An 11548-nucleotide genomic window follows, 5' to 3' on the forward strand; every position below is an offset into this window, starting at 1 on the left:
TGAAGCACATGAAAAGCGGCTGAACTTCGCCACTGCTGCGGTTGGCCAAAAAGGGCATGTGCGTCTTTCCTGAATGTAAGAGAATGATCATGTTTTAAATGTTGAGTCTTCCTTTCGCTTTATCTCTATTGCAGAAGGAAGGAGGGAGGAAAAGGAAAAGAATCAAAAGCAAATATGGGGCTTCCCTGGTGGCGCAGTGCTTGAGAGTCCGCCTGCTGATGCAGGGGACACGGGTTCATGCCCCGGTCCGGGAAGATCCCACATGCCGCGGAGCGGCTGGGCCCGTGAGCCATGGCTGCTGAGCCTGCATGTCCGGAGCCTGTGCTCTGCAACAGGAGAGGCCACAACAGTGAGAGGCCCGCACACCACAAAAAAAAAAAAAAAAAAAAAAAAAAAAAAAAAAGCATGGCAGTATGCTAGCAGTTGCTAATTCTGAGGGGTAGAACTATAGGTATTTAAGTTTTCTTTGCAAATTTTGGCTTTTCTTATCCCATACAACCCCTCTGTATTAGTCAGCCCAGGCAGTTTTCAGCTTTTAAAAAGTGCTAATAGGCTTTACTTCTTTGAGAAGTTTTAAGTTTACAGAAAATTTGAAAATTTGGGTAGAAAAGGCAGAGAGGTCCCATGTAGCCCCTGTATTAGTCTGTTTAAGCTGCCATCACAAAATGTCACAGGCTGTGTGGCTTAAATGACAGGAATTTATTTTCTCACAGTTCTGGAGGCTAGAAGTCCAAGAGCAAGGTGCTGACAAATTGGATTTCTGGTGAGAGCCTCTTGGGCTGCCTTCACACTTTGTCCTCATCTTACAAGGACACCAGTCCGATTGGATTAGGGCCCCATCTGATGATCTCATTTAACCTAAATTACCTCCTTAATGGCCTGTCTCCAAATATAGTGACATTGGGAGTGTCTTGGTCAGTTTGGGCTCCTATAACAGAATACCATAGACTGGGTGGCTGACAAGCAACAAATTTATTTCTCACAGTTCTAGAGTCTGGGAAGTCCAAGATCAAGATACCAGCACAGTCAGGTTCTGGTGAGAGCCCTCTTCCAGATTGCAAACTGCCAAATTCCCATTGTATCCTCACAAGCCCTAGAGCAGAGAGAGGAAGCAAGCTCTCCTGTGATTCTTATAAGGGCAGTCATCCCATTCATGAGGGCTCCACCCTTATGACCTCACCTAATCCAATCACTTTGCAAAGGCTCCACCTCCTAATACCATCACAATGGGGGTAGGGTTTCAACATACAAATTTTGGAAGGACACAGTTAGACCATAACAGGGCTTTGGAGCTTCAACACATGAACTTGGGAGGGGCGGGAGGCACAATTCAATCCACACTTTTAAATAAAAATATTGTTAAATGAATCTCTCTTAGGTGCCTCTGTGGCCAAGTCTTCCTGCCTTGATGGATTATACACTTGAGCCCAATGTGACAATAACTGACTACTACTATCCTGATATCATCTCAAGCCCCTGTGATGGGGAACTTATCCAAAGAGATAGCAAGTTGCTTCTTGCCATTTTTTACTGCCTCCTGTTTGTATTTGGTCTTCTGGGAAACAGCCTGGTCATCCTGGTCCTTGTCACCTGCAAGAAGCTGACGAGCATCACAGATATATACCTCTTGAACCTGGCCCTGTCTGACTTGCTTGTTGTCTTCTCCTTCCCCTTTCAGACCCACTATCAGCTGGACCAGTGGGTGTTTGGGACTGTAATGTGCAAGGTGGTCTCTGGCTTTTATTACATTGGCTTCTTTAGCAGCATGTTCTTTATCACCCTCATGAGCGTGGACAGGTACCTGGCAGTTGTCCGTGCTGTATACGCCATGAAAGTGAGGACGACCAGAATGGGCACAGCCCTGAGTCTGGTGGTGTGGCTGATTGCCCTCGTGGCCACCAGCCCGTTACTAGTATTTTACCAAGAGGCCTCTGAAGATGGTGTTCTACAGTGTTATTTGTATTACAATCAAGAGATGCTGAAGTGGAAGATGTTCATCCACTTTGAAATTAATATCTTAGGCCTGTTGATCCCATTCACCATCCTTATGTACTGCTACATTAGCATCCTGCACCAGCTGAAGAGTTGCCAGAACCACCACAAGACCAAGGCCATCAAGCTCTTGCTCGTTGTGGTGGTTGTCTCTTTACTCTTCTGGGTCCCGTTCAATGTAGTACTCTTCCTTACTTCCCTGCACAACATGCACATCTTGGATGGATGCGTCATGAGCCAGTGGTTGATCTATGCCACCCATGTCACAGAAACCATTTCCTTCACCCACTGCTGTGTGAACCCTGTTATCTATGCGTTCATGGGCGAGAAGTTCAAGAAACACCTCTCAGAAATATTTCAGAAAAGTTGCAGCCACATCTTCCTCTACATAGGGAGACAAATCTCTAGGGAGGCCTGGGAAAGGTCATCCTCCTATCAGCACTCCTCCCATTCCTCCAGTATAGACTACATTTTGTGAGGCAGGTGCCTTAGAGCAGCCCTCTGCTTCCATCACCCATCTTCTTTCAGGAGACAAAAATGATTCATACTGGAGTCTGAGACTACGTGAAGGGAGACTTAGAAATTTGGATACAGACACAAGACTTATTTCATGATATTCAAGGAATTCCTACTATTGCAAATTAATCTTCTCAACTTTCAAAAACTTTGTTACTATTTTCTGAAAAGAGTCTATATATTTCACTATGAATTGTAATGTTAGCTCTAGGGATGTTTTTTTCCTTAGTTTTTGGAGTATCTTTATCAAATACCAACTTAAATTTTATTAAATGCTTTTTCCTTATCTATTGAAGTGATCATGTAGTTTTTCTCCATTCTTCTGTTAATTTGGTGAACTATATTGATTGATTTTCTTATTTTAAGTCAACCTGTATTTTCCCTGGAAAAAATGACCTCATGGTTATGATCATTTTAATAAATAATTGGATTCTCTTGGGATTTTTGTATCTGTGTTCATGAGAGATCTTGTCCTGTAATTTTTCTTTCTTATAATGTCCTGGCCAGATTTGGCCCCCAAAACAAAGGGTGGATTGTATTATACGTCAATTATAACATAATAAAAAAATGCAAGTCCCCCTCCCCCACACACAACAAAACCAACCAACCAACCTGACAACTCTTCAACAGGGCCTGTAATACCCCGCAAAGACTGTCTCCCTTTTCTCTTTACTTGTGCTGGTCCAGCCACTCTGGCCTCCCTTCAATCCTGGGAGATTGATCTCCACGATTTATTCAAATGGTTCTTCAATTTGTGTGTGTGTCTTTTTCTCCCTGAATTCTAGTTAACTGAGTGTTAATACTTTTCTTATCCATATCTTGTAGCTCTATTTTATATTTTCTGTTTTTTAAAGAGTTCTTTAATTTGCTCTTCCAATTTTCTAATTCATGTTTTAGCTATATTCCATCTATTATGCTCTCATTTCAGCTATTATATATATATGTGTGTAGATATATATATATGTATATAATGTGCTCCTTATTTCAACTATTATATTTTTCATGCTGGCACAGTGATGGCCTTGATACTTGCTGGGTTGAAATGATGAGGTCAGATAGAATCATGCTGTGTGTAGCCTTTTTTTAAAAAAAATTTTATTGGAGTATAGTTGATTTACAATGTTGTGTTAGTTTCAGGTGTACTCCCCTCTGTTTCTTTTTCTTAATTAATTAATTTATTTATTATTTATTTTTGGCTGTGTTGGGTCTTCGTTGATGCACACAGGCTTTCTCTAGTTGGCGGCGAGCGGGGGCTACTCTTTCTTGCAGTGCGCAGGCTTCTCATTGCGGTGGCTTCTCTTGTTGCAGAGCACAAGGCTCTAGGCGAGCGGGCTCAGTAGTTGTGGCTTGCGGGCTCTAGAGCACAGGCTCAGTAGTTGTAGCGCATGGGCTTTGTTGCTCCGCGGCATGTGGAATCTTCCCGAACCAGGGCTCAAACCCATGTCTCCTGCATTGGCAGGTAGATTCTTAACCTCTGTGCCACCAGGGAAGTGCCCCGTCTGTTTCTTAAAAGGAATTCCTGACACCAAAGTCAGTCCGGTGGCTTTGTGTGTTCCTTGCTAAGGCAAGCCTCTACTCTTTGCCATTAGCTGTATGCAAAAGGATTTATATATTTGAAACAAATAATCAGCTGACTACTGGGCTATGTTGAGTCAGATTTAGATGACTCTGCTCAAGCCACATGCACAATGGCAGCTATCCTGTCCATGTAATAGATACCAAGATCAAGCCACAGCAAGTTCATTTAAGAGCGTGAACCAGTTTTTAAGTATTTTGACAGATATACTTGCGGGTGAGATGATATAGGAGAAAATAATTATAATATGTGAAAAACATGTTTTGAATTTTATAAAAGGCATTATAATTGGCCCTCATGTAGCTCTGCTAATGGAGGAAACGTATATAAATAATCTTAAACGGCAAAAGCAAAATGCCATTAAACCCTAGGTCTGAAGTGCGTTGGAATTTACTTTCTCAAAGCAATAGCAAATTACCTTTCTAATAATAGATGGTTTTATTAAATATTAAAAGTGGCTAGTGTTTACTTGAGTTCATCCTGACTTGTCCTGATACATTCTGAGTGGCAGGGGAGTCAACCTGAAATGGAACATTTGCTAGAAATAATCCATCAAACAAAGAATAATCCATATGTGTTTCATCTAGAGATGACTATAAAAAAAAAAAGAAATGATGAGGTCAGGAGGGATATGGGGAAGGGAACAGAGGGACATTCACATTTTTGGGCACCTATACTCTGAGCTGGGCACTTAACTGGCATTTTCTCATTAATCTTCAAAGAGCCCTTCAGGATGATTATTGTTAACCTAAGAGGCTGCCAAATCAGAATCCCAGAGCATGATGTGTCCAAAACCATGGAGTTCCCCACTACCTCCTGCAAGTGCACTGTCTTCTTACACGTGCCCTGTGCTCCTCAGCTGGGCTGCCCCGCTGCCTGGCCTGGAATAGGCTGAGTTCTGCAGGACACGACTCTGAGTTCAGCCAGCCCCTCGGAGGGGCCTCCACCTAGGGCACCACCAGACTGGACCAGCTCGATGGTCGGGGTGTGAATTGGGGAGGGGTCTACTCTACATGCTACTGGACTGCTGCCTGCCAGGGTTTTTCTCTCTCCAACCCAGCAGAGACCATTTGGAGCGGCCAACACTTGTGAAGTGGGATGTATCTCTGGATATTGAACCATGCTGGCCTTTCCTGATAGGACATTGCAGGGGATGCCTCAGAATTCCTGTCCTGGACCCTGCTCCTCACTTACAAGCCAGCCTAAAGTAACCTCTCTGCGTGTCAAGGCAGTCATATATAATATGAGGTTGAAGATGGTGATGATGATTCTTTCTGTCTTGCCTTCTCCATAGGACTGCCTGATGTCCCACCTGTAACCTGTAAACATCTTTGTACACATAAAAGGTTAATTATTATTACTATAGTAAATACACAGCACATAGCCTTCTACTAGCTGTGCAACTTTGGACAGCTTACTTTAACTGTTCTGTGCTTCAGTTTCCCTACATGTAAAACGCAGATAGTAATAATGCATACCTCTGATTTCTGTGAGATGGTTGGTTATACAGGGTTATGCGCTGTGTCTAACGCCACCTACCGTTCGTTCACTAGCTGGCAGTAACAAGAGTCTCCTACAGCAAGACTGAAAGAATGGGAGATCATTCCTGTGTGTATCTGGTATATGTGCTTGGTATGTTAAGAATGTATCTGTCAAGGAAAGGCTGAAAAACTGTTCCAGTTTAAAGAAATACATGATCTTAAATTGGATTCTGGATCGAGGGGGAAATGCTCTGAAGGATGGTTTAGGAACAATTGGTGAAATTTTAATTTGGACTATTTATGAGATAGCATAAGTATTAAAAGCAATAAAACAGGGCTTCCCTGGTGGCACAGTGGTTAAGAATCTGCCTGCCAATGCAGGGGACACGGGTTCAAGCCCTGGTCTGGGAAGATCCCACATGCCACAGAGCAACTAAGCCCATGCGCCACAGCTACTGAGCCTTTGTGCCTAGAGCCCGTGCTTCGCAACAAGAGAAGCCACCGCAATGAGAAGCCCACCCACCACAACGAAGAGTAGCCCCCACTCTCCGCAACTGGAGAAAGCCCATACACAGCAACAAAGATCCAACGCAGCCAAAAATAAAATAAATTTTAAAAAATGTTTAAATGTGATAGAACAGAGAAACAGAACAGTGCCTGGGTACAGAAAGCACAACAATTAATGTTACTTGTTATTACCAACTAGGATGTAAGCCCCATGAGGTCATCGACTTTATCTGTGCTGCATCTCCAAAGTCTGGAACAGTCCCTGGCCCACAATATGTGCTTAATTAATATTTGTTGGATGAAGAAATGAACTGGTTCCTGAAACAAGACACAGTTAAGAACTGGGGTGAGGTATCAGGGCCATCTGTCCTCACACGCAGAGACTGAGGTTATCCACTCTGGTTCCTGGTCATTGTTTGTGACCCTGGTGACCCTGGCTTGCAAAACATTCTGAGATTGATTCAGTTGTTCCAGGCACATGGTTCACACAAACAAAAATTCATCTGGCAGCTCCCGAAATCAAATGCATTTGTAACTTACTAACCTGTGATTGCCTAATGTCCCTTCTAGTTCTGCTCACCACTGCTTTGCCTGGCAGTGGGAGAGGGACTTGGGATGCCCTGGCTGCCATTCTCTCTCTGCCCCTCAGGGGACCAACACAGGCTCTGATTGGCTGAGTCTGAGCCTCAGGCCAGTGCTCATCTACCAGGAGGAAGGCTTGCCTTTGTAAGGAGGTTCAGTTGACACATCTCAGCTGGACATCATGCTGCAGAGAGGTCTCAGGTGGCTGGTGAGGCACCGAAATGCAGCACCCCTTCTCCTGGCCCTGGCTGGCCAGCCCCGGATCCTCAAGTCAGACTGGATGCCAGCCCCACCCATCACCGTGTGTACCCACATCATGTACAGATGCGAGCAGCTGTGAGTGTAGTCAGAGAGTCCCAGATTGAGGGAGGTGGAAGGAACCCTAGACTCCATCGACAGATGAGAAATCTGAGTCCTGGAGATACAAGATGGCCTGCCCAAGGCCACAGCAGAGCCTTAGAGCCAGGACTCCTGATTCTTAGAAGATGCTCATTCCACTTGGCCATTTCGTCCTATATTGAGGGGTGGATCCTCAAACTGGGAACTTAGAGACAACATCTGGAGGCTCCTCCAGTCTTACCGACCCTGCTGAACATTCCCATATGGGAAAGTTGGGTTGCTGATTCCCCAGAGCAAGCAGAATTAGGGAAAGAGAATCTGATTAGTGGCAACTCAAGGGAGAGCAGTGATGACAGTTTAATGTAGCATTTTCCGGACCAAAAAAAAAAAAAAAGGCATAATTAAAAGTGAATTGTGGCAAGAGGGAGGAGATTTGGGGGTATATGTATATGTATAGCTGATTCACTTTGTTATAAAGCAGAAACTAACACACAATTGTAAAGCATTTATAGTCCAATAAAGATGAAAAAAAATATACAGTTTTAAAAAGCACAAGCTTTGGAACCAAATAATATTCACTTTTTAAGTCTTCAGTTCAAAAGGAGATCACAGGAAGTTACAAAATACTCAGATCGTGGGTATATCTTAACGGCGCTGAATGGAAAAAGTAATAAATACAATGAAGACCTTAAATTTAAAAAAAAGTGAATTGTGGAGCAGAGTCAAGATGGTGGAGTAGGAGGACATGGAGTTCGTGTCTCCTCACAACTAGGGCACCTACTAGGCGCTGGTAGTGGTCCTCGGACACCTAAGGGGATGGGAGGAATCCCTGCATGACCAGGTAGGATGTGGGAGGGAAGGAAAGAGGAAAGAAAGGTGGAGGTGTGACGGTACCCTGCGGGGGGCTGGGGAAGGGGAGAGGTTCCCACACTCGGAGGGGCCCACTCACGGCAAAGGGATCAGCGGGGATAGAGAGGGACCTTAGGGGGATCAGGGGATTGGAGGGGAATGTGGCCAGCCTCTCCCCCACCCACTCAGGCCCTGGCAAGCCTGCTGGGGTCCCAGGCCTGAATCCCCACCCCCTGGGGCCCCCTCCAGGTGGGCAGGTCCTGAGCCTGACCCTCTTGCCCCCTCAGCCCCCCCACCCCTGCCAACACCTCTTCCAGCTGTGCCAGCCCCAGCGGGGGCGCCCCTGACAGGGCTTCCTCTGGCCATGCATATACAGGTAGGTCAAGTGCCGCCTCCTCCAAGGCCTTCTCCGGCTGTGCCAGCCCCTGCGGGTGAGCCTGTGGAGGCCTGTGCCCCAACTGACCTGCATGGGCATGTGTGCTCTGGGCCAGCTCCAGGAACAGACGCTGGTGAGAGGAACACATGCAGAGCTGGGGCTGGCACAGTGGGTCCAGATATCTACCTAGAGGTCTTGGCAGCCTATTGGGGAGGCGGGGGAGGCTGTAGCTCACTGTGGGGGCAAGTACACTGATAGAGAAGGCACCAGGGAATTTTCTAATTAAAAATTTTTTTCATTTTCTTTATTTTCTTTTTTCTTTTTTTCTTTTTTCTTTCTGCTGTTCTGGTTCTGTTTTGTTTCATTTTTATTTTTTTTCTAGTATATTTTTTATTTTTCTAATTTTATTTAATTTTTTATTCTTTGTTACTGTTCTGCTCTTTTCTGTTTGTTTTTGTTTTTTTTTGGCTGTGCCACATGGCTTGTGGGGTCTTGGATCCCAGGCCAGGGCTTGGGCCTGAGCTCCTGTGGTGGGAGTGCTGAGTCCAAGCTGCTGGACTAACAGAGAACTTCAGGTCCCAGGGAATATTAATCAGTGTGAGGTCTCCCAGAGATCCTCATCTTGGCACCAAGACTCGGCTCCACCCAGCTGCCTGCAAACTCCAGTGCTGGATGCTTCAGGCCAAACAATCAGCAAGACAGGAACACAGCCCAACCCATCAAAAAAAGTGAGATGACAAAAAAAATATGTTACAGATGAAGGAGCAAGGTAGAAACCTACAAGACCAAATAAATGAAGAGGAAGTAGGCAACCTACCTAAAAAAGAATTCAGAGTAATGATAGTAAAGATGATCCAGAATATCAGAAATAGAATGGAGACATGGATCGAGAAAATAAAAGAAATGTTTAACAAAGACCTAGAAGAACTAAAGAACAAACAGAGATGAACAACACAACAACTGAAATGAAAAATACTCTAGAAGGAATCAATAGCACAATAACTGAGGCAGAAAAATGAATAAGTGAGCTGGAAGATAGAATGGTGGAAATAACTGCTGAGGAGCAGAAAAAAGAAAAAAGAATGAAAAGAATTGAGGACAGTTTCAGAGACCTCTGGGACAACATTAAATGCACCAACATTTGAATTATAGGGAGATAAGAAGAAGAGAAAGAGAGAGGGTCTGAGAAAATATTTGAAGAGATTATAGTCGAAAACTTCCCTAACATGGGAAAGGAAATAGCCACCCATGTCCAGGAAGCGCAGAGACTCCCACACAGGATAAAAGCAAGGAGCAACACTCTGAGACACATATTAATCAAACTAACAAAAATTAAATTCAAAGAAAAAATATTAAAAGGAGCAAGGGAAAAGCAAAAAATAACATACAAAGGAATCTCCATAAGGTTATCAGCTGATTTTTCAGCAGAAACTCTGCAGGCCAGAAGGGAGTGGCAGGATATATTTAAAGTGATGAAAGGGAAAAACCTACAACCAAGATTACTCTACCCAGCAAGGATCTCATTCAGATTCAACAGAGAAATCAAAAGCTTTATAGCAAGCAAAAGCTAAGAGGATTCAGCACCACCAAACCAGCTTTACAACAAATGTTAAAGGAACTTCTCTAGGCAGGAAACACAGAAAGGGAGAAGAAAAAGACCTACAAAAACAAACCCAGGGGCTTCCCTGGTGGCGCAGTGGTTGAGAGTCTGCCTGCCGATGCAGGAGACGTGGGTTCGTGCCCCGGTCCGGGAGGATCCCACATGCCGTGGAGCGGCTGGGCCCGTGAGCCATGGCCGCTGAGCCTGTGTGTCCAGAGCCTGTGCTCCGCAACGGGAGAGGCCACAACAGTGAGAGGCCCTCGTACCAAAAAAAAAAAAAAAAAAAACAAACCCAAAACAATAAAGAAAATGGGAATAGGAACATACATATCAATAATTACCTTAAATGTAAGTGTATTAAATGCTTCAACCAAAAGACACAGACTGGCTGAATGCATACAAAAACAGACCCATATATATACTGTCTACAAGAGACCCACTTCAGACCTAGGGACACATACAGACTGAAAGTGAGGGGATGGAAAAAGATATTCCATACAAATGGAAATCAAAAGAAAGCTGTAGTAGCAATACTCATGTCAGAAAAAATAGACTTTAAAATAAAGATTGTTACAAGAGACAAGGAAGGACACTACATAATAATCAAGGGATCAATCCAAGAAGATATAACAATTATAAATATTTATGCACCCAACATAGGAGCACCTCAATACATAAGGCAAGTGCTAACAGCTATAAAAGGGGAAATCGACAGTAACACAAAAATGGTGGGGGCTTTAACACCCCACTTACACCAATGGACAGATCATCAGGACAGAAAATTAATAAGGAAACACAAGCTTTAAATGACACAATAGACCAGATAGATTTAATTGATATTTATAGGACATTCCATCTGAAAGCAGCAGAATGCACTTTCTTCTCAAGTGCACACAGAACATTCTCCAGGATAGATCACATCTTGGGTCAAAAATCAAGCCTTCTTAAATTTAAGAAAATTGAAATTGTATCAAGCCTCTTTTCTGACCACAATGCTATGAGTTTAGAAATCAATTATAGGGGGAAAAAACTGTAAAAAACACAAACACATGGAGGCTAAACAATACACTACTAAATAACCAAAAGATCATTGAAAAAATAAAAGAGGAAATCAAAAAATACATAGAAACAAATGACACTGAAAACACGAAGACCCAAAACCTATGGGATGAAGCAAAAGCAGTCCTATGGGGGAAGTTTATAGCAATTCAATCCTACCTCAAGAAACAAGAAAAATCTCAAAAAAACAACCTAACCTTACACCTAAAGCAACTAGAGAAAGAAGAACAAACAAAACCCAAAGTTAGTAGAAGGAAAGAAATCATAAAGATCAGAGCAAAAATAAATGAAATAGAAAAGAAGAAAACAACAGCAAAAAAATCATTGAAACTAAAAGCTGGTTCTTCGAGAAGATAAACAAAATTGATAAACCTTTAGCCAGGCTCATCAAGAAAAAAAGGGAGAGGATTCAAAACAATAAAATTAGAAATGAAAAAGGAGAAATTACAACTGACACTGCAGAAACACCAAGGATCCTAAGAGACTACTACAAGCAACTCTATGCCAATAAAATGGACAACCTGGAAGAAATGGACAAATTTTTAGAAACGTACAACCTTCCAAGACTGAACCAGGAAGAAATAGAAAATATAAACAGACCAAGCATAAGTAATGAAATTGAAACTGCAATTTAAAATCTTCCAACAAACAAAAGTCCAGGACCAGATGGC

The 11548-nt window shown here is 43.3% G+C and overlaps 1 protein-coding gene across 1 annotated transcript; it reads left to right on the forward strand.

Moving 5' to 3' along the window:
* Positions 1-1376: 1376 nt before the first annotated feature.
* On the forward strand, positions 1377-2470 carry CCR8 (C-C motif chemokine receptor 8; the record flags this gene model as incomplete). The annotated part of the gene is made up of 1 exon (XM_079713882.1): positions 1377-2470. The coding sequence occupies exon 1, from the start codon at positions 1409-1411 to the stop codon at positions 2468-2470; it is 1062 nt and encodes a 353-aa protein (XP_079570008.1). The 5' UTR covers positions 1377-1408.
* Between the last annotated feature and the right edge of the window lie 9078 nt (positions 2471-11548).

The sequence above is a fragment of the Hyperoodon ampullatus genome (assembly GCF_949752795.1).
Source record: "Hyperoodon ampullatus genome assembly, chromosome: 10".
Lineage (NCBI taxonomy): Eukaryota > Metazoa > Chordata > Mammalia > Artiodactyla > Ziphiidae > Hyperoodon > Hyperoodon ampullatus.